Genomic DNA, 22,665 nt, shown 5'->3' on the forward strand with positions numbered 1-22,665 from the left:
TGTTCGATCTTCTCCGTAGCTTTGTGACAACAGATTCTAGGGTTTGGTTTCTTTTTTTTTTCTTAATAAAATATTTATCAGTTCATAAATTTCTTGCTATACAACTTTTTTTTTTTTTTTTTTGGTCACAGTTTCTTGCTATACAACAATTCTACATATACTATCATAGTATCATTAAAAGAAACCATCTGCTTCTTTCTCTACCTCATAAATACTCTCTCACTATTGTTCTATCGATCTAGGTTTTTGCTTTATCTTTTGTTCTCTTCTTTTATGTTGAAACACTTTTTGCTCCTTGCCGTATATAAAAGGTAAAGTTTGGATCGGTAACCTTTTTGATCATGTGGGTTTGACAAAAGAATTTCTTACAGAGTTCTTTGGCATTCTGTCCACCTCCTTTCTGAATATATTTGTGTATAAGTGTACGTAACCACGTTGTGTTTTGTGAGAGGAGGTGGGCATACTGCCAATAGAGATCTGTTAGGGTTTCTTTGTAAAACCCCTCATGATTTGATGTATTCAAGATAGTACATTGGCTCATCATGGTAATCAAGATCACTAAGACCAGAGTTTGAAGAAAAATGGTATTATCTCTAATTCACTTAACCTTATTATATGTGACCGTCACTTCTTTTGTTCGATGAAGTCATTTTTACACATTCCCTATTTCCTTTGATTTGATTGATCTCTCGGAGGTCTTTTTTTTTTGCTTGCCTTTGTCGTTTAGACTGGAGAGTGCTCTAATCTTTTGTTGGGTTTGTAAGATTTATCACGTTCATCACTTGATTGTTGGATCCTCTACATCTCTTAAATTCTCAATGGCGGTGACCGGTGTGAGGTTAATTTGGGAGTAGTGGTGGCGTTGGAGACGTTCACATCATCCAGGAAAAGGTAAAATCATTAAAAAGAGGACCCATTACTCGATTTGAGATAATATGAGAATATTGTTGTGATGGAAAAGGAGAATTTGCTCTACCTTTTTATGTTTTTGAAGCCCACACAATGTTATTATGATGTCTTGTTTTCTTGAAGTTGGAATCTATATTTAACTGGTAACTAGTGTTTATATGTAAAATTGCATGTTTCTATGTTTTGTGATGGTAATGTTTAATCTGTTAACATGGTTGGAGAAAAACCAAGTTCAAACTTAAAATAGTTATCGTTGTTTTCTTTTGTAAGTTGGAATGTATATATATATGTAAAATAGCTATCGTTTGTTTTCTTTTGTAAGTTGGAATGTATATACAGATATGTGATGATAATATATGTTGAATCTTAACATTCTGATGAGTAGTTTACGAGGTATTTAGGCTCTGCGATATTGTAGTCTTTTAATTGTTTTGAAAAAAAGGTTTTTGTTGCTAATCCAAAATAGATTGTCTTTATACTTTCTTATTTCTCCTTGCATTGTAGTCATCAACTTATAAAACGAAAATGAGTCGAAAATCCTATAAATTTATCTCCTTAATGGAATTTTTTTTATTAATTAGGTTTTAGATGGTTCGAAACTGTTTTCCAATTATCGATGGCATCAGATTAACCAAGAAGTTAGCTGTTTTAATGAAGGATGAGATGAAATCAACCAAATGAACCGAGTTATATATATATATATATATATTACATGGTGTTTTATTTCTGTGTTTTTTTTTTGAATCTTTACGCAGGCAAACTAACCTATGGATGGGTAATACGACTTTACGTGACTGAGTAGACATGTATAATGCACGACGTCTTCGACGTGCCTACGGTTCTACAGATTAAATAAGGAATACTATATTTTATTTATTTATATACTTTACCTTTAATTTAAAAATACTATTGAAAATAATAAATGAAAAATTTACAGTTCAGCTAAACCTTTCCCTAGTAGCCTCATCATTGGAACTGTGTCAGTTCCATTTAAATCATCCTTTCAAGGCAATCTCCAACTTTTTTTTTTTTTCCAACTTTATTATATCTACGCTTCGTAGCTATGCGCGCGTGACTCGCGATTTCCTGTGACGCTATAGTCCGTTTCACCGTTCCCGTTACGTAGGTCAAAGTTATTAGTAGTATTATATTACTATTCTCTCGTTCAGTCAAATCGCAAAGACTCCATTAGTTGCTTTCTATGTGGGAGTCTATCGTGTAGAGTATGATTAGTCTTCTGCAAACTGCGTGAACAGTATTTAATGCAAAAAACAAGAAAACAAATTGCGGTAGTCCAAAACCTACTGTTAAGCCTAAACGGTGAAAAGTCTGTGTCACCAGTGTTTACATGTTTCAACACAAAAAAAACGAGTGTTGATGGGCTTTTATATAATGGACTCAAGCTTAATATCACCTTGTCGTTGTAAATATGGGCCTTGGGTTCTACTAAAGCCTTTTTAAATATAGTTCCACATCATCCTATGCATCAATCTAGAGAAGACCGATGCTGAATGCGTTTGCACATCACGCGCGTTCTCAGATTCTCGCGTTTGTAACAGTCCCAGCAATCCATTTCCGCTTCACGCGCCGCCTCCATATAAATATCTTACGCAAATCTTCTTCTTCTTCTTCTCTTCTCCTCCTCAACGAAGCCTTCTCCAATCGACGCGTGTCTAATTCTCGTCGTTATTGCTCGTCGCCTTCTTCTTCCCGTCCCAGCTCAGCGATCATGGGATCTTCTTCGGTGCTAGGCGAGCTACTACACTATCCTTCAGCTCGGCGCGATGATTCCGTCGTCGAGGATTATCACGGCGTCAAAATCACAGATCCGTATCGTTGGTAAGCGTTTCGCTCTCACCTGGCTGCATTCGTTTAGGTTTGTGAGATTTTGAATCACATTTTGGATTTTGACTTTTGAGATTGATGATACCTGGATTCGTTATGGATTGTGTGATTCGATAGGTTAGAGGATCCTGATGCTGAAGAAGTGAAGGAGTTCGTCGATAGCCAAGTGAAACTGACTGATTCCGTGCTTGCCAAGTGCGAAACGAAGGAGAAGCTTCGTGAGAATATAACGGCTCTGTTTGATCACCCGCGCTACGAGTCGCCGTTCAGGAGAGGGGATAAGTACTTTTACTTCCACAACACTGGTTTACAAGCCCAGGATGTGTTGTATATGCAGGTGCTTTGTTGAGCTCTGTATCATTAGTACATAGGCATTTAGCTTGAGCTTCGTTTTCTCATTGACTTTGATTGCTATTGTGATCAGGATGATTTGGACGCTGAGCCGGAGGTTTTGCTTGATCCGAACACTATTAGTGATGATGGAACTGTGGCGTTAAACACCTTTTCTGTTAGCGAGGATGCTAAGTACTTGGCCTATGGTCTTAGTTCTAGTGGTAGTGACTGGGTGACGATTAAGCTGATCAAGATTGAAGATAAGAAAGTGGAGCCTGATACTTTATCGTGGGTATGGTGATTAAGCCGGTACTGATTAGTGGTATTGATCATTAAAGTTCGACCAACAATAGTGTGATATATTTTATTGATCCTTTTGTTTAACAGGTTAAGTTCAGTGGGATTACATGGACGCACGATAGTAAAGGATTTTTCTATGGTCGCTACCCTGCCCCCAAGTAATTCACTATATAATACTTTATTTCTGGACAAGATGTGTTGGAAGAAGCCTTTTAGTATAGTTCAGATAGTTTTGCTGCTTTGCGCGTCTGATTTGTTTTTCTTGTGCAGGTATGGAGAGGATATTGATGCTGGGACTGAGACTAACTCCAACCTATATCATGAGCTGTATTACCATTTCATTGGGACAGAACAGTCTCAAGATATCTTGTGCTGGAGAGATTCTGAGAATCCCAAGTATATGTTCGGAGCTGAAGTCACTGACGATGGGAAGGTAACACAAGCAGTTCTTATCTTGGGTTCTTTAACTTTTGATTAAGCTCTTAAACTCACTTTTTCCTATTGGTTCTGTATTATTTATCAGTTATTTTTATCCAGAACTTCAGTTGTTAGTTTTTGGCTCCCATTTATATATCATCATGTTGTACCTTCATGCAGTTTCTAATCATGACCATTGAAGAGGGTTGTGACCCTGTCAACAAATTGTACTACTGCGATCTGTCTTCACTTTCTGGAGGTCTTGAAAGTTTCAGAGGAAGCAGCAGTTTTCTTCCGTTCATTAAGCTTGTTGACACACTTGACGCACAATATAATGTTATCTCAAATGATGAGACACTGTTTACTTTCCTGACAAATAAAGATGCGCCTAAGTACAAATTAGTCCGGGTTGATCTGAAGGAACCAAACAGCTGGACTGATGTTGTTGGAGAACATGAAAAGGATGTCTTAGCGTCGGCTTGTGCAGTCAATGGGAATCAACTGGTCACATGCTATATGAGCGATGTTAAGCACATTCTGCAAATTAGGGACATGAAATCTGGCTCTTTGCTTCACCAATTACCTCTAGATATTGGTTCAGTATCTGATGTTTCTGCTCGGCGCAAAGACAATACGTTCTTCTTTAGCTTTACTAGCTTCCTCACTCCCGGTGTGATTTACAAGTGTGACTTAGCCAATGAAGCTCCAGAGGTTAAGGTATTCCGAGAGGTCGCTGTACCTGGATTTGACAGGGAGGCGTTTCAAGCCACTCAGGTAACACATTTTCTTGTAGCATCGTCCTATTTCTTACATAATTATTTTTGCTGTGCGTATGTTAAGAGTTGCTTTTGGTCCTGTTCATAGGTCTTCTATCCCAGCAAGGATGGAACGAAGATACCAATGTTCATTGTGGCGAAAAAAGATATCAAGCTAGATGGATCACACCCATGTTTACTCTATGCATATGGTGGTTTTAACATAAGCATAACACCATCTTTCAGCGCAAGTCGCATTGTGCTTAGCAAGCATCTCGGTGCTGTTTTCTGCATTGCAAACATTCGAGGTGGTGGGGAGTATGGTGAGGAATGGCACAAAGCGGGATCACTTGCCAACAAGCAGAACTGCTTTGATGACTTCATATCTGGGGCAGAGTATCTCGTGTCCGCTGGTTATACACAACCCAGCAAGCTGTGTATCGAAGGCGGCAGTAATGGTGGACTCCTGATCGGCGCTTGCATTAATCAGGTAAGTCTACACAGATGCATAGAAAGCTGATCATTTCCATTAAGTTGGCACACTTAGAGATAAAGGTTTTGATTCTGTGCAGAGACCAGACCTTTTTGGTTGTGCTTTGGCTCACGTGGGTGTCATGGATATGCTACGGTTTCACAAGTTTACCATAGGTGAGTTCAGTTATCTCCACTCTTTTTCGTTCTTCAATGTATTCATAACTCAACAGATGTTATGTATGCATAGGCCATGCATGGACTACTGACTATGGTTGCTCCGAGAACGAAGAGGAGTTTCATTCGCTGATAAAGTGAGTTTGTTTAAAATATATGTTATTTGATGTTATGCCGATATGTCTCCCAATACTGATACAATGTTACAAATTGGGTGTGAATACAAAAGGTACTCGCCTCTACATAATGTGAAGAGGCCATGGGAGCAACAAACGGGTAATTCAGTTCAGTACCCATCAACCATGTTACTGACAGCTGATCACGATGACAGAGTTGTGCCTCTTCACTCTTTGAAGTTACTTGCGGTCCGTTTCAACACCTTTTTATTCTTAACGTTTAATTTGAGAATGCGTATTGGTAAACTCGTATACATCTGCAGACGCTGCAGCACGTGTTGTGCACGAGCTTAGAGAACAGTCCACAGACAAACCCCATAATTGGTCGTATCGAAGTTAAAGCCGGCCACGGAGCTGGTCGCCCAACCAAAAAGATGGTAATAATGACAGAATTCTCAATGCTTAGTTTTTTACATCATGTAACATACAGTTTCCATGGCTAACTGATTTTGAAAATGTTAAACAGATTGATGAGGCGGCTGATCGTTATTCGTTCATGGCAAAGATGGTGAATGCTCCATGGACCGAGTAAAACAACACAAATTCCTTACCTGCCGGCACCAGAGATCTTTCTCAGTTTGTTCTGTCCAAAAATGGATTTTGTATGAGTTACATTTAAACAGTTCTTTTAACAATTTTCAGCTTTTCGTTCAGGCTTTACGAGTCTGTTATGACTTTTTGATATTTACCAAGAACATGGACCAAGTCAACAAAGTTTATTACTTCATTGAGCACATTTGCATCTTCTGTTTCACCACATTTACAACAGCCAACACGTGATACAAACATCAAGAATGCAAAAAAGGTACTATTTATTTATAGCTGTTTCCAACAAGCAAGCTTCAAGAGTCTTTAAAGTGTAACTGTATGCCAGTCCTTAGATGGACAACTTAGGAGAGGAAACTTCTTAAAGAGAGGATGACAAACCACGAATATCAACATAACCAGATAACACAGCTTTGTTCCTTTCCTTCACTTTGGTCTGATATATAACCCTGTAAATACATGGAAAGCTAAGTTCAGCTTTTGCTTTTGTGATATAGAACAATACATGTGAGAGAGAGAGCGAGAGAATGGAAAGCTAAGTTCAGCTTTTGCTTTTGTGATATAGAACAATACATGTGAGAGAGAGAGCGAGAGAGCAAAACTCTACCTCAAGCCTTGGAGCCACATCTCGGTTATCAGAGTTTCACCAGGGAAAACAGTCGCGAGGAATCTTCCAGATATGGTTTTGACAGCACTTGGGTCACCGTTGCATATACACTTGATGATTGCCTTTATTGCAAACCCGAGCGTACAAAGTCCATGCAATATCGGGCGTGGGAATCTTCATTCAGCATAAGTCGAAGAAACAGGTGTCAGTTGCGAGTATACATAAACTTAAACTGATCTGAATTAGCAGCTAAAGAAGTGGTTAACTAACCCGGCACGTTTTGCAACGTTTGGATCTGAATGCAAAGGGTTATAGTCACCAGAGAGCCTATAGAGCAATGCCTGCAGATAAATATAAATGTACAGGAGTTAGCAAAGTAAACCTCAATGAACAAAACTAATGCAAACAAGATTTTTACACTATCAACTTGCCTGTGATGGTTGGGTGCGCTCTTCGCACACTGCGGAGGGTTGTGTTTGGGGGATTTTCACAGCTAAGCCCTGGTTACTTGGATAGTTTTTGTAAGAAAATGGCTGAGATGAATTTGAGAAACCCCCAGCTCCTCGTAAAAACACAGTCGTCCTGCGGAATTAAGGTCCCAAATTAGTTCCCGAGTTTCGAAGCTAAAACTCCCAGGAAAAAAAAGGGTGCTTCTAGATACATCATTACCGATTCATGCATAACAGTTCATCTGAACCTTGCTCGTAACTTCTGGTTTCTATTTCAAGGATAGCTGCTTTACCTATAAGATCGTCAGGAGAGAGAGAGAGAGAGAATACAAAAGATTGACTCAAAAAGCCTTAAATCTACTATTCTCAATGCTGAATGCATAACCAAAGAATCTCATTTTCTCTCGAAGTTAGGGCTAACTGGCTAAGTAAAGGTGACGCACAAACCAAAAACACTAGTGGATAATACCTTTGTCCTGCAATCCAGCTAGGCTTACTTTGTTAATTAACTGCGTTAAAAAAAAACTTCAATCAGAAAAATGAAGCATATGCATATGCTACTTTGGAAAATAGAAGAAGCCTGGTATAGAATCTCTCACAACCCCTGAAACCAATGTTACTAGAGTACCAGTGAACAAATAAAAATCCTGAAGATGAGGGAAGAATCACAGAACTTATTTATACAAGTCATGTGTGTATATATACAAGGGCGGTAATATACTTACAGAAGCCTTGGAAGGTAATGGCCTGTATACTTCAATGTACTGCTGTCCATGCAACAGGAGACTAGGATCATATCTTACATACAAGATACAAAACAACATCATCATCATGTCTTATATTACGATGCAAAACCTCAAAAAAAAAACAAAACAAAAAAACAGCTTACTTAAAACCTGGCAAATCCAGTCCATCAGTAAGAGATCCAAGTGAAAACAGTGAAACAAAAGTTGGTAAAACCTATACAAATTATAGCAAGTAACATCTATTAACTCAAGAAAAGCAATGATGCTAATAGCAAAGCTCAAGAAGACAGAAGTCAAAATGATGAAATGCTTTACTGTTATTGATCTTTCTGTCACAACGTTCTTTATATACTGTAGTAACTAGACTCCGGTTTAATCCGGTTTACAGACTCAATCACCATTTCACAATTAACCAATGAACCAACATTGAACCATACTATCATATACGCTAATAGATACCTGGACATGTTCTTGGCCGTTCTCGTGATAGACAAACTTGAGCTCAACGGAATCAACAGCATCTTGGCCACAAGCTCCTACTCCCAAAGCATAGATTGCTACATCTCTATTTTTAATTAACCACCACAAGCAATCAAAATCAATAGATCTCTCTGTTCCTCTTAACTATCTCAAAGTCCAAATAGCAATTGGCGCAATCGAGTTTTCTCAATCATCTATGATCCATCACCAATACAAAACACACAGAGAAAGAAGATGCAAACCTTTCGTTGTAGGTGGAACGCGTCTGCGATCAAAAGAAGAAAGTGAGATTTACAAGGATCAAGCTCCGTCTCGATCGTATAAAAGAAAGTGAGATGGAAACAAACCTCGGGAAGCTTGTGAGCGAGGAGCAGATCGGGGTTGAATTCAGAATCGCTAGTCGCCATCTTCTCCGCCGATCAGGATCAGAGTTTAGCTTCCGTGTGTATTTGCTGTTTCTTCCCTCTTTTGTGCTCAATGATTTTTAGATAAGACAGTTAACTATAAAAATGATATTCGAACGGTGTCGTTTTATGTGACCACTGGAAATTCAAATCCCGATACACTTTACTCGAAGATAGTATTTAATATTTTCAAAATTATCTATTGCGTTATATGCATCATTGTAAATCTCTCTGCCTCACTCATTCAGACAAAGCAGAGGAAAAGAACAACGTATAGGTTTTAGTCGTAAACGTAATCTGTTATTCTCATATCACTGAGCATTTAGTCTAGTGGTTAGTCTAGTATGTTATCTGCTCATTTGATACTTATCCTGCACTATTTAGATTGTATTCTTGTCTTGGCTTGTTAAACAAAATGTAATATACTACGCTAGTAAGGCTTATGATAGAACTATATAACTATATCAAATAAAGTTTCCCTCCAAAGTTATTTTTTATATAAAAAAGAAAGAATAAGAATTGAGACCTCGAGCTGAGATCGTTACAAACTGACATAATGATTTGACAACAACTCTTCCATTCATTAGCAAAATGAAGAATGAATAAAACAAGAAAACACTCATCGAGAACGAATCAGCTGGTTTGGTTGACCATCTCTCTTATCTCTCCACAATTCAAAGCGGTCTGGTGCTACGACCACTAGCTCTACCGCAAAGAAGAGCGTTCTTGGGGATTGGGTACTCATCCCTAAGAGAAGTGGAAGTTGTGTAGACGCGTAAATAGAACTGTTGTCCTAAGTACTGCCTTGCCCAGAACTCTGACCTTAAGTTCCACATCCCTACGTTGTCCAGTGCAATGTATATAGCCGTCCATGAACTCGGATACACCTATAGATCAATAAGAAAATATGAATCCAATGGTTCACATTTTGTCAAAAAGACATGCTTAAATTACTAGCTTTTACTGTAAGTTTACCTGAACGGTGCAGCGAGCTACTGCATCACGTAGATTGTACTCGTTCCTACTATCAGGAGTCCATTGCCCACCGTCCATCCTATATCACAATATGACGTTAGTCCAGTTTATATTGGGAGGTCGAGAATATCACCATACCATGTAAAATATAACAAAATAATATATTATTGTGTTTTCCATGGATATATTATAGTTTTTTTTTTTGACACAATGATATATTATAGTTTAAGGTATAAAAGAAAGACACTTACCCAACAACCCAGAAAGAGTAACCGTCAAGATGCCAACTCTGGACAATATCCTCAGAGTTTTCGAACACAATCTCAATAAAGGTTCTGTAATCGGTCTGCATAACAGACGTGTCGAGGTAGATTCCTCCACCAGTGGGTTGGCTCTGTATGCTTCCAACTCTGTAAACACCGTCGATCTTGAAGTAGTCCGCGAGTTTCAGAGGAGTGTCTGCCGGATTAAACGATACACTGTTCACAGCGTATCGTTGCTTCCCATTGACTTGACCAGCAGAGCTAGCGAGTCTGATAGTTCTTGTGGTGTTTATCATACCGTAGTGGTATGATCCTTGTGGGTTTGGCCTTGGTCCACTCGCCGTAAGGTTAGTTCTAAAACACAAAAACATAATAACATATTTAGATAAAAAGCCAAGAATCAAGATTTCTTGTCCAGCAAGTAAGGTACCTGATGGCTCGAGCCTGGTTCAAAGACCAGTCTATTTGTACGGTTGGTCCACCAGGAATAGGTCCAGACACACCACCAGCAGAACCACTGTAACGGAGAACACCAGTGGTGGTCAAGACATCCGAGGTAAACCTAGAAGAGACCACCACGTAATAATCCTGTGCAGGCTGGTCGGCGGTCACAAGAACCGAGTAAGACTGACCAACGTGAACATCGAGAGAAGAGAAAGTAGTCTGAAGAGTGTGAGTCCCTTCCACTTCAACCACTTTCATCTTGTGGTTCTGAATGCGGAAGTTGAGAGAGTGTTGTAGCCCTATATTGGATATTCTCAACCTGTATGTCTTGCCTTGTTCAACATTGAGAGTGGCACCACTTCCACGGCCGTTGATGAGGATACCATCTGGTAAAGGAAGCTTCCTACCACTATCAAGCTGTGCCTTCAAATCCTACAGAAACAAAATAAAAAAACTCACATAAATTTTTTTAAAACAAGAACAAGAAGCAAAACCTCTAAATATTAAAGAGTTATTATACTTATTTCGCAAAGATATTCAAATTATCGAATTTTTATTTATTTATTTACTCTTTTTATTTATTTTTGAATGAATGCTATATTATATTTATCAAAAACCCCTTTTTAATAATCTAAAAATGTTTACATTCATAATAGGTTAGGCCCTGCCTTGTGGAAGGGTCAACCTCGCAATAATTACTTACCGTGTGGTTAGATTTGTACCAGTCTCCGATGAGAACTGTGTAATCTCCGGCAGGGTCAGCGAAAGGGACTGGGATACCAGGACGGCTGAGGATGCGGAGGCCACCAAAACCACCGGCGGCTTTGTGGAAAGCGAGAGAAGGGAAGTAGTAGAAACTTCCGATCTGATCCTTCACTTGAAGAATGTAAGTGTAGTTCTGTCCCGGCGGGATAGGGCAAGTCGTGCCGTACACTCCATCCACGTACGAGTTCCTCCTCTGTTGAACTCCATTCCTTCAAAATTATTATTTTCAAAATATTAGTTTTTAACCCCAAAAGTATTATGAATTGTTGATCTAGGCCTTGTCTGGAGAAGTGTGCTTTAAGATCGAATTGATGCGGATACAGCTAATACTTTGGTAAGGTGATGGACCACTTCCCCACAAGTAAATGTCTGAAAATGTAGTTCACAAGTCACTGTAACACCCCATGCAGAAATTATTTAATAAAGTCTGTCTTTAGTTGAATTTAACCCTAATTACCCAACTAATTATGTCGTATGTGGGTAAGTCATTTATTTTGTGGACCGAGTCCGACATGAATGTAGACAAAACAAAAATTCTTACGTACTTCATTGTCTTTTTCTTACAAGCACGTTTTATTTTTACGTCATTACTAAAAAAAGCAAAAAAACTATTCACGAACCAATAAAAACTAGTGGCCGACTAACTACTACTATCAATCAGACAAAGACGGACTTCAGTGTTTAACAGTAATTATATTATCTATTTTTAACTAATAGTATTGTATCGTTGTAACAGATTTGCAAATGGTTTAGATTTAGAATGATATTTACCATGAAAGGAGGAAAGGTTCGTCGAGGCTATTGTAGACGTTAATGATGAGATTGTCATTAGTAACGGAGTGAATGTCCGGTCCCGGAAACTGCCCGTTGATCAGAATACCCTAAACCGGAAAAAAATGTGAGATCCGCAGCTATAAAACCGGATCTAAACCAAACCGAAGACTTGGTATAAATTTAATATTAGTACTGTACCTGCTGGCGAACACCGAGTGGGTAGATATCACCGTAAGTGACGTTCCATTCGAAGAACCTGTACGGACTTTCCGCCGTGACGGCGAAGAGAAGCGCAAAGCCGACGATTAATGCGGCGGCGAGTGAGGCATTGGCCACCATGTTTTTTTGGTGAATGAAGAAATGTATTTTCTTGGCGTGATCTCTAGCTCTTACATGTACACAGATTTGAGTCTAAGAGTGAAGGAGAGAAGAGAGGGAACGTATATAAAAGAGATTAAACAGTAGCAAGAGGGGAACGAATAAGAGAGAAGAAAACAAAGGTCAGTGTCGGTGGCTGGACCCACGAGCGACTCTGTGTTACTTTGAAATCTGTATTTGTCTCCCACAATCCACATGGCTAATAAGCAACTTGCCCATTCTTCTATGCCTTGTGCATTAAAAACAAAAAAAAAAATTAAAGGAGAAATCATAATTATTAGGACTAACGAATATTTGTGGTAAACTTTTGTTAAGTGATTGATTAACTATTGGGTTGTTTTTATTGGCAAACTGGTGATTGATAAAACAAATACTCTATCCGTTTCATAATACTTGATGTTTTGTAATATTGCACAAAGATTAAGAAAATTATATTTTCATACTTGATGTTTTGTAATATTGCACAAAGATTAAGAAAATTATATTTTCTTAGAAAAATATTTTAAAGATATAATTTTAAAATCAGTTAACCAATTATAAAAAAGACTGTAAAATCTAATTGGTTGAACAGTTTCCAATAAAGTTAAAATTAACTTTAAAATTTTAAAACTTTCTTAAAATCTCAAAACTTCACGTAAATTGAAACAAAACAAATTTTCTAAAACATTATCTATATTGAAACGGAGAAAGTATAACAAAACAAATTTTCTAAAACATTATCTATATTGAAACGGAGGAATTATAACATTTTTGTTATCTTTAGTCGTTCGTATTAACTAACCATTGACTGTTTTAGAGGGAAATCTGTGGTAGTTTAGTAGAAGTGTAGGACACAACATGGCGTTTTTACAATCTCTTACTCGACTCTTTTCTTTTCCAAAAAAAAAAAAACTTTTGTTGTTTTCAAAGATAATTTTTTTGAAGTTTTTAATGCACATGTTATTAATTACTATTAATTAAAGATATTAAAATAGACAATTATTATATTTGTGAATTGTTATTGATTTGGAGTTATATCAAATTGTTTGATATAAAAATTATAAGGAATTGTAATTATTTCTTAATCTGTATTAGAAAATCTAAAATTATTTGTTTGAGAAATTCTTTTAGTAAAATCTATTGTTTTAACTTTTAAGGAACGTTTTCAAATATGGATTTGGAGACAAACATCCTAGTGCAATGCTTTATCAATTAAGCAACAACAAAAAGAAAAAGATGACACAACTAACCGCCTAGACTAAATATTTGACAAATTGATTATAAAAAGTGTGACAAACATGAACATAAACTCCAGAACGAAGATAACACACACACACACACACACAAAAGCTACAAATAAATAGGCCATCTAAAGTTATATATTTCCTTTATACTATGCCTCTATTATTAATTTGGATATGGAATAATATCGTTTTATCCTCTTTTTTGGTTCTTGTTTGCCCTTTATAGCTACTAGAAGATGAAGAAAGGGCCCATTCCTGGTTACAAGATCAAATGTATTTTGGAAGTCAAGTATCAATGTCTTTGGCATATCAGAAGTTATATTCCATTTTCTCCAACTTCGTTCTTCTGGAGTGCAGAGTATTTTCTTCAGTTGTTATTCTCAAGTTTTGGCTTTGAGTGAATCTAAAACCACATGGTGAAACCATAAATCAAAGAAGTGAGTCGAGTGACAAAGTAATCGAAGGAAAAAATTAGGACATTAGACTTCCTTGCGTTTACATTTTCCGGATTTGTCGCCAATAAATACGCACTTTTTTTCTTTCTTATGTGAGTCATTAGCACTATTGTCAAATTAAATCTCCAATAATCAAGGTAAAGTAAATAGAAAAAAATAACATTTTAATTACTAAATAGAGTTCTGCTATAAAGAAAAATATAATTGGGTGGAGCAAGCGACGGGTCAGGGCAATTTGAATGTGCCAGTGGGGTCCACAACATGTTAATAATAGTTATGGAATAAAGTTGATACTGATAGGCCTCTGCATAAATGACAACACTTCAAAAAGATGACAATAATAAGGAACATATGCAAAAGAGATGCAAAACGCGTTAAACTACGTAACAGTGGCTGTAAATGTAATAAGGAACAAGGAACATGCATGGATGAAGTGTTCCATGTGTGGACAACATTCGCCTACATAGTACAGTGATTAGACCAAGCAACGGCGTCGTATAACCAGATTGTTGCAAAGCCGAAAAAAGTAGTAAGCTGTTTTTAAATTTCAAATCAGAAGACTTGAGTGGAACATTTAATGCATGATTGTCAAAACCAGGCTGGATTGAGTTTGGTCAAGTTGACCAGCTGGATCATTAATGTAGTAAAAATTTCAATAATCACTAACAAACAATGATGTATTTTAACATTTTCTTCTATACAGAACCAGTTTCTGCATTTTTAGACCACTTCTCTCAAAATTTAGAAATCCAGAGATCCACATTGCTTGCTCTCAAGAGTTTTCACAGTAGTTTCCTTCTTATGATCACCACCGTTTACACCTCCTCCTCGAGCTCTTCCAATGCCCATCTTGGGCAAACCACGATTCAATCCATCCAACAACACACACGCTTTGCACCATTTCTGCATCATCATTGTTCATTCAAGAAAAACAAATGCAATCTCACACTAACAGAAAGGTCTTTATTTTTGCAAAAAAAATCTCTCACCTGGCTAGAAATGTAGCCGCAACGCTCACACGTCCCTTGCTCAGGCATTTTTGTGGTCGTCGCAATTCTGAAGTCTTCACCGGATTTGATGATATCCAGAATAGCTCTTGGCCTAAAAGTTTATTTATAATACAAGTTAAAGACTTAGTTTCTCATCTGGTTATGACGAATATACAACAACATAAAGTTTGAACAAATAACCTTAGTCTTTCCAAGTCTTTGATGAACTCACGTGCAAACCCACGATAAGCATTAGGAGAGTATATGCCTGCAACCACAATAAACCAATCAATCAGCTCTAATAACATATGCATTCAGCTAGCAGAGAACACTAGTAGTGAAACTTACATTCGGTTGAGAAGTAGTCCAACTTCTTGAAATACGCATACGTGTGGCTACTAAGTTAAGGTTTCACAATATTTTATGTTTGACATATAACAGCCAGGGCCGCGGTCCTAGGCCAAGCTAGATGAAACATTCGCTTCAAGCACCCAAGATTTTCGAAAAAAATATATATTATAAATAGACCCCCTAAATTTGTAAAAAAAAAAAAAAACTTAAACCTCCAAATTATTGAAATCCTTCTTAAACCGTTTATAGCCCCCCAAAATCTCAGAGCCGACATTCACTGAGGTTTTGGAGTAAGAAAGGATATATAACAATCTCCTTCTCGTATGTATATTTGAAAGGTTTACACCTTGGAATTGGACCGTCTTCACCTGTAGTGATCGATGTGCACCGACTCAATCTACAATAAGCCAAGTTATACAAACCAATCAACTTAGAGACAGAAGACATATTATAGCATTACAAGAAACAAACATACCTAGCGATATCTCCTCTAAGTATGTTCAAGAGAACCGTTTCAGCTATATCATCTGCGTTATGTCCAGTCACCAGCTTATCTACTTTCAACAATGCAGCTCCTCGATCAAGCGCCTTCACGAAAAACATAAAAAAAAAAACAACTAAGTAATTGTTCAACGCTATGAATATTCATACCTGGCGACGGAAGACACCACAAAAGGTGCAATTGTTCTTCAGACCAATCATCTTCACAATATCATCCATCGTCCATCCGTACAGATCTTTGTACGAAAGAATCTGAAGAGGCAACCCATACTAGAACCCCAAACAAAAAGAATCCTTTAGATGAAAAAAAAAAGACTCTTCTATTCAAAAAAAAAAAAAAAAAAAAGCTTTTACTTGGAGTTCGTTTCTTTTAACGGTCTCGAGAGAATCATCACGGTAACCTGTGATCCCTTCATCAATGGAGAGAAGGAAGAGGTCTAACCCATAGCTATGGCGTCTGTTTAGCTCTGATAACACATAAGCCAGCACCGTTGAATCTGCACCACCAGGAGCACACACAAAGCTTTCATACAGTTTAGTTTAACTGTCGGAATCATCTTCCAAAAGGTAAAAAGATTTAACCTTTTCCACCGGAGGCGCCTATAGCAACACGCTCTCCGGATTTAAACAGCCGGTTCTTGACGATGGCTTGGTGAATCTCCTCCTCGTAAAAGCACTCTCTGCATATCTTTTGAGCGACCACACCAACAAGTAGCAAGAGACTGAGAAACTAAATCTTTTTTTCAAGTTCTAAGCTTTACATTAATAAACACAGCCGAGGGATTCAAAGTTCGAATCTTTATCGAACCACGAGGATTGAGAACTCTAAATCAATGGAAAAAGCTCAGATAAGAGGTGAAATCTCAGTTGAAGTTTGTTCATAGAGCAAAAAAAAAACAGAGAGAAGTGAGGTGAGATTACTTGTTGAAGGGTTTTGGCTCTTTTGAGGACGGGTCGTCTCTCGTTACAGATGCAGCAGAGACGAGGAGGTTTCTTGCTCTTCGCTTCGCCTTTCTCCATCTCACCGGTGGAATGAAACTCGGGGGTTTACTTGCCGGCGGCGAGAAGCTAGTGCCGGTTAAACCAACCTACAATGGAGTGATATCTCAGAACGACGACGTTTTCGCGAGTTCTCTCTACCTGATTACTTAGTGGCTATTTTCTGCCTAATGATTTTTTTGGCCCATTAATAGAGGCCCATTATAAGACTACAAAAGTATTTGAACCACATGACTAGCACGGGAGTTTAATCCGAAGCCGAAGTAACTATCTAAACCCGAACCGAAAAAACCAAAACCAGATCCAAACCGCTATATAAAAATATCCGAACGTGACTTATGAATTTAGTACTTTAGGGTCTAGGTATAACTCGAACCGAACCGAATCAAAATCCGAACTAGTATCCGAATATATCCGAAACTAATTTAGATAGTTTAACTAATTTTTAATTAGATTTATGAATAATTTATATATTTTAAACTTTTTTTTGTCAAATTTTCAGGTTATAATTTTTTTTTCTTTGGATAGTTTACAATATTGGTTACAATCCGATCTAAACCGAACTTGAAAGGAACTGAAATGAGCCCGGATCAATAATTAGTAAATTCCAGACTTACGAGCATAATACCAATCCAAAAATCAGAATCGAAACCGACGGCTCTCAAACGCCCAGGCTTTCACTATAGTGAATACAAAAGTGAAACGACGTTTCTTGGATGTGTTTCACTGATTCTTATCTCATTTGTTCATATCAAACCTCATTCATTTCGCTTTCACTTTATACGTTTTGTGCAATTATGTCAATCACAATGACAAATCAACCACTAGGAGTCATGATAGTTGCGGGTCATGTTGCTTTTATACCAACGCATTTAACCTCATAAATACTACAGAACTTTGATTCTATCATTCAATTATAAGAGCTTAGCCCACCATTAACGTGCTTAACCACTTTTTTTAAAAAAAAATTAAGCAGCAGCGCTTAAAAAAAACGCAAAACGCAGTAAGCTCGGTTGTTCCCACTGTTTACGGACCCCACTGACACGTGGTGGCCCGCGATTGGTTCATTTTTCATTTTTAATTTTTATTTTTAAATCAGAACGAAAAAAAATTAAGCATTCCATTTTGGGTGCTAGCGATGCAGATGCTTAGTTAGTCAAGATGGGGTCATGTGTACGACTAAGAACAATACACAGGGAAGTTAGATCATTATCCTAATGAATATATGGGCATCTAAATCAAATAATCATACCATTAAAACACCTTGAAAACCATATACAAACATAACAAAAGAAACACAACAAAGAAATTAAAAAAGCCAACAAACTTCAACAACACAAAAGCAAAAGATGATCATATCATTCAACACAAAAGAACACATCATCATCATCATTCATATCTTTAATGATCATCCTTATTCTTCTTCTCCTCCTCTACGGTCTTGGGATGGTACCCTGGAAGCTTCTCCTTAATCTTCTCCAAGATCCCCTTCTTCTCCGCCGGATGCGCTTCCTCCACCGGAGGAGCAACAACCGGTGCGGGTGAAGCGTCTTCAGGCTTCTTCCCGTGTCCTGGAAGCTTCTCCTTCAGCTTATCCATAAACCCTTTCTTCTCCTCCTCTGTCTTCACCTCTCCTTCAGTAGTAGTTACCTTCTTCTTGTCCTTCTTCTTCTTCCTCTTCACACCATCTTCACCCTCTTCCTCGCTTGACTGTCGGAAACGAAACCATATACTTGTTATAGTTGTGTTTCAAAAAAAAAAAAAAACATCAACGGACAAGATCTAACACAACACATATAGATTATGTCCGAATCTTTCAAAATATATTTTAATGATCATATAATATAAACTTACGGAGCTAGAAGAGCTGTCGCTGCGGTGAAGCTTCTCGAGGAGACTATGCTTCTTCTCTTCTTTTTCTTCCTCGTGTTTAACCTCAGGCACGGGCTCTGAGATGTGAACCTTTTGCTCGAACTCAGAGTCGATGGTCTCCTCTGGTTTCGTTTCATCTTTCTTCTTCCCCAAGAAATCGAACAGTCCACGGTCTGTAACCTCGCCGGTGGCCGTTGATGGTTCCTCGGTGGCTACCTTAGGTGCCTCATGCTCGTGAACGTTCTTGGTTTCATCTGCCATGGTTATTAAAAAGAGTTTGGTTTGCTCTGTCGATGAGAGAATACGAAACGATCAAAGTATACTTAAGATGATTTGTAAGAGGCGAGTGAGAAAATAGGTGACGGGAAAGTGCGTTTTATAGTGTGTGTGAGGACTAACTCTACGCGGATTTCACGCTATATGATCATTTTTTATTTCGAAAAAATATATAAACTATAGATAAATTACAAAACGGCCCTACCTCTTTTACTTTTGATCAAATATATTACGAAGAATTCAATAATTAATCATCAAAAGTTTGCTTACGTGTAGGAGGCCATTGTATATTAAATAAATTTAGTGGATAGCTAAAACAACAACAGAAAATTGGATAAGAATGTTAACTAGATAGACTTAGCCAAAATTTTAAAAGTAAATTGGGAGCTAATTGGTCTGGATATAACAATTTAATTAGGCTTTTTTACTATTTTAAAGTTTGTTAAATAACTTGAAAAACAGATTTAAGATATATCCCCTTAATACAAAAATCTAGAATTTTTGGATTTCTTAATTACAAATAAAAAATATAGGGATTAAACTGAACATTCCAGAAAAAAATGGGTGTTACAAAAAAAAAAGAGTACTAACGATTTAATTACCCATGATGGAGAGACATGTGTCAAGCATTAATGTAAATCAGAAAATCGGACGGTGGACGTTAGTAGCGGAAAATCAACGGTCATAACAGGGAAGGACGAATTTAGACATAAAGAAAAAAAAAAGGAGACAGAGGGTAAAGTGATACCAAGCAATAAGACAACAACACGTGTCAATTTAACGTGGAAGTGTGTCCTAGCGTAGGTCCCAAAAACGTGTACTGATTGGCGTAAAAGACGTGATGTCGGTGGTGTGGGTCCACCTGACTTATTAAAAAAAAAAAAACTGATGCCCCGTTGGAACTGGAAGAGAATTGTAGCATAGAAATGATGAATTTTGGGGAAATTAATAACGTTTATTCAGTTTTCCATATTAAGCGTTACAAAAAAAAAAAATACGTGCAAGTTTTTTTTGGTAAAGGATTCGTAGTCTTATCACGCTAGGAATCAACCAGTTCAGGAAGTTGGTTTCCAAACGTGAACAAGGTTTTCGTAATCTCATCTATGAACAAGGTTGTGTGTTTTCCAACTTATACGGTTTGTTAAGAAAAACTATACGATTTTCTAAGTTAAACTTAAATGTAAATCTATGATGAACATAATAAGGGGAAACAAATGAGCATACGATTACTTGGACTTCTTAATATAATGAGATGTGTTAACGAGTGGGAATGTCATTTTTTACCTAATTGATAAACAAAACTATAACATCAGAAAGGAGTAAAGGACAGATGGTAATCAGTGATGCATCTTCTCTTTAGATTGGCCTAAAATAAAAATGAACCGTGTTCCATTATAAAGGATGAACACGACGTGCCACATCATTATACCCGCTCCTCTAAACTTTGAATCAAAGACGTTTCGCGAACCACCGTGACATACCAACACACATATCAGACAAACCGATCTCTTTCAATTCTTGATTGGTCGTCGTCTTTTATTGTCCTTATCCTTTGAATAATATTTTCGGTGATAGCAAAAACGATATCTTGTAGCCGACGTTCTCGTGATAATACATACTTATCTGGTTATATATATACCCATCAAACTTAAAAAACTATCTATACGTATAAGATAAACTGGTGTAGATTTGAAAATAGTATAGTTTCAAAAGTTATAAGCTTAGAGCAAAGTGCTTAATTGCATCATTTGTGTATGCTAATCTTGTGTCTATTTTCTTTTACTTTTCACCCCCCCGTCTGGACATGATATCTGCCTTATTTGCTGTCAAATCAAGGAATATTCAACGATATTTATCACTCACTTTATTTGATGGACACGAGAATCGATCAATGCATTGCGAATTCTTCTGATGAAATAAAAGAAGCTTTCATATTATATCTACGACTTGGTGGATAACCAGCTCACTGCTATGAGCCAAGAAGATGAACCTTAGCGATTACAATTCAATAGGCCCAACATAACATGGGCCTTTGGGTTAGAGTCGGATCACGTAGTCAACATTCGATACTAGTGCATTACATGCGCTAGACCTTTTGTGCTTGTAGTAGTTTGTGATTTATAGATTCTTTGTAGCTTGACAATGAAGATGTTAATATGCACAATCTTACCGTTGTACTTGATGCTATTCGTTTCATTGGCTTTGTTTTTATACAGGGTCGATGTCGTTGTCTTTTTATATTCGTACACAACTTCATATTGAGAGCTGAGCTCAGACTTTCTCCGGTACGCATCTTCTCTGTCCTGTGAAGATTGAGCTGACCTGAGATTAGGTTACTTGCATATCAATGGGTGTAATTTTATGGCTTAGCTTAGACAAATCAGGCTCTAACTGAGGATATGTGTTAATTTGTTTTTTCTTTCTCTATTTTTTTTTTTTTAAATCAGCATTTTGTGATTATAAAAATATCTTGTTTTCCATCTATCATTGTAACATATTTTATCTTGTTTTATTTTGATTTGTTGCTTGTTGAAGTTCAAAAAAGAATCGTTTGCGGGATTTCATGTGACTAGAAAAGAGAAAACAAAGAACACTCATGAAAGTTAAAGAGAGAACTACATAGAAAATGAAAGTACCAAGCAACTTGCTCTAAAAAGATCACATGCTTCCATCACCACCACTAACATATTTCCTTTGCCCTCTTCAAACCGCTAGAGTATTCTTGTTTCTAAATAGTTATTAAGAACGCGTGGTTAAACATATTGTCTTATACATTGTGTTACGGTCTGTTAATACAATAGCTTTGCTAGATATAATTGGTTCACTCAAATTACTAAACAATAAGATGGATATATTGCTTGGTCAGAGTCCATACATTGTAAAAGAAAGAAAGTTAACCAAGTTAATAACCAAGAAAATTGAAATTGCACCAAATTTTAGCAAAAAAAAAAGAAAATTGAAATTATGTAAAATATCTAGATATATGTGGAAGGGCCGTATGTAATTCCACAAGTGACCGTGATCTAAAAAGTGGGAAAACTTGTAAAGAATTGAATAAACACGAACACCCTTCTCCCTCCACACGTACCCATGGTTATATATATAGGCACTTACGGTTGCATTTAAAAGGCATCACAACCAAAGTATCAGAGCAGAAGTAACACACACACTAAAGCTTATAATGAAGAGGTTATATTCTAAGGGGATGAGACTCTCTGAGTTGATGGAGAAATGGAGAAAGAGGAAGAAAGGGCATTTCACTGTTTACACCAAAGAAGGGAAGAGATTCGTTTTGCCCTTGGATTATCTCAACCATCCGATCTTACAAGTGTTACTGGAGATGGCTGAGGATGAGTTTGGAACTACCATTGATGGTCCTTTAAAGATTCCTTGCGATGGGAGTTTAATGGATCACGTCATCATGCTTGTGAGGAGAAGTATCTCTCATAACTATGATGATGATGAAGTGGGGAAGAAGTCAGAGGATTGTTCCACGAGCACCTGCAAGGGAACTTTAATCTCTTCTCTAATACCTCTCTTTCGTGGACATAACCAGCTCCGGTCTTTAGTTTCCTAATAATTTGTGGTTGTGGACTCGAAGGTGTTGTAGATATATACATGTAATTTGTTTTTGGTAATTGGAATGTAATGAGTGTAATCAACCTGATATTTGAAATGATTTGTATTAAAATGAATTAATGTTTTTTTTCAGCTTATTGTTTAAAAATGTATTTTAAAATCTACTATCGTTAAAAAAAAAAAAAAAAAATCTTGTTTTAGATGGA

General features: G+C 37.2%; 6 protein-coding genes across 7 annotated transcripts; 2 read left to right on the plus strand and 4 right to left on the minus strand.

Annotated features, from left to right (window-relative positions):
- The first annotated feature begins 1,935 nt into the window (after positions 1-1,935).
- On the plus strand, positions 1,936-6,110 carry LOC106406001 (prolyl endopeptidase-like). The gene is made up of 12 exons (XM_013846575.3): positions 1,936-2,748; positions 2,872-3,091; positions 3,179-3,379; positions 3,475-3,545; positions 3,658-3,820; positions 3,985-4,578; positions 4,669-5,049; positions 5,132-5,207; positions 5,281-5,344; positions 5,437-5,572; positions 5,647-5,760; positions 5,850-6,110. The coding sequence occupies exons 1-12, from the start codon at positions 2,414-2,416 to the stop codon at positions 5,913-5,915; spliced, it is 2,421 nt and encodes an 806-aa protein (XP_013702029.2). The 5' UTR covers positions 1,936-2,413; the 3' UTR covers positions 5,916-6,110.
- LOC106406002 (enoyl-CoA hydratase 2, peroxisomal) lies at positions 6,083-8,753 on the minus strand. 2 transcript variants are annotated; one of them, XM_022704104.2, is made up of 11 exons: positions 8,559-8,753; positions 8,454-8,476; positions 8,191-8,296; positions 7,875-7,945; positions 7,711-7,783; positions 7,455-7,494; positions 7,206-7,269; positions 6,968-7,118; positions 6,807-6,877; positions 6,537-6,710; positions 6,083-6,378 (listed from the first exon to the last, which is right to left on the minus strand). In XM_022704104.2, exons 1-11 carry the CDS (start codon positions 8,616-8,618, stop codon positions 6,291-6,293), a joined length of 921 nt encoding a protein of 306 aa, XP_022559825.1. In that variant the 5' UTR covers positions 8,619-8,753; the 3' UTR covers positions 6,083-6,290. The 2 variants fall into 2 exon arrangements, with proteins under 2 accessions (XP_022559825.1, XP_013702030.1); XM_013846576.3 differs by having other exon boundaries at positions 7,206-7,278.
- A 336-nt stretch (positions 8,754-9,089) lies between these two features.
- Positions 9,090-12,297, minus strand: LOC106406105 (L-ascorbate oxidase homolog). Its single transcript, XM_013846697.3, has 7 exons — positions 12,035-12,297; positions 11,834-11,943; positions 11,001-11,271; positions 10,284-10,729; positions 9,842-10,207; positions 9,591-9,669; positions 9,090-9,502 (listed from the first exon to the last, which is right to left on the minus strand). Exons 1-7 carry the CDS (start codon positions 12,173-12,175, stop codon positions 9,290-9,292), a joined length of 1,626 nt encoding a protein of 541 aa, XP_013702151.1. The 5' UTR covers positions 12,176-12,297; the 3' UTR covers positions 9,090-9,289.
- Positions 12,298-14,415: 2,118 nt separating this feature from the next.
- On the minus strand, positions 14,416-16,910 carry LOC106406106 (cytoplasmic tRNA 2-thiolation protein 1). The gene is made up of 10 exons (XM_013846699.3): positions 16,655-16,910; positions 16,316-16,421; positions 16,088-16,230; positions 15,884-16,003; positions 15,708-15,820; positions 15,537-15,629; positions 15,230-15,270; positions 15,083-15,149; positions 14,882-14,993; positions 14,416-14,795 (listed from the first exon to the last, which is right to left on the minus strand). The coding sequence occupies exons 1-10, from the start codon at positions 16,751-16,753 to the stop codon at positions 14,634-14,636; spliced, it is 1,056 nt and encodes a 351-aa protein (XP_013702153.1). The 5' UTR covers positions 16,754-16,910; the 3' UTR covers positions 14,416-14,633.
- Positions 16,911-17,966: 1,056 nt separating this feature from the next.
- On the minus strand, positions 17,967-19,021 carry LOC106405754 (dehydrin ERD14). The gene is made up of 2 exons (XM_013846294.3): positions 18,587-19,021; positions 17,967-18,442 (listed from the first exon to the last, which is right to left on the minus strand). The coding sequence occupies exons 1-2, from the start codon at positions 18,863-18,865 to the stop codon at positions 18,134-18,136; spliced, it is 588 nt and encodes a 195-aa protein (XP_013701748.1). The 5' UTR covers positions 18,866-19,021; the 3' UTR covers positions 17,967-18,133.
- A 2,156-nt stretch (positions 19,022-21,177) lies between these two features.
- LOC106405105 (indole-3-acetic acid-induced protein ARG7-like) lies at positions 21,178-22,596 on the plus strand. The gene has a single exon (XM_013845707.3). It carries the CDS (start codon positions 22,062-22,064, stop codon positions 22,455-22,457), a length of 396 nt encoding a protein of 131 aa, XP_013701161.1. The 5' UTR covers positions 21,178-22,061; the 3' UTR covers positions 22,458-22,596.
- Positions 22,597-22,665: the final 69 nt, after the last annotated feature.

This window comes from Brassica napus, chromosome C6 (genome assembly GCF_020379485.1).
Source record: "Brassica napus cultivar Da-Ae chromosome C6, Da-Ae, whole genome shotgun sequence".
Classification (NCBI taxonomy): Eukaryota; Viridiplantae; Streptophyta; class Magnoliopsida; order Brassicales; family Brassicaceae; genus Brassica; species Brassica napus.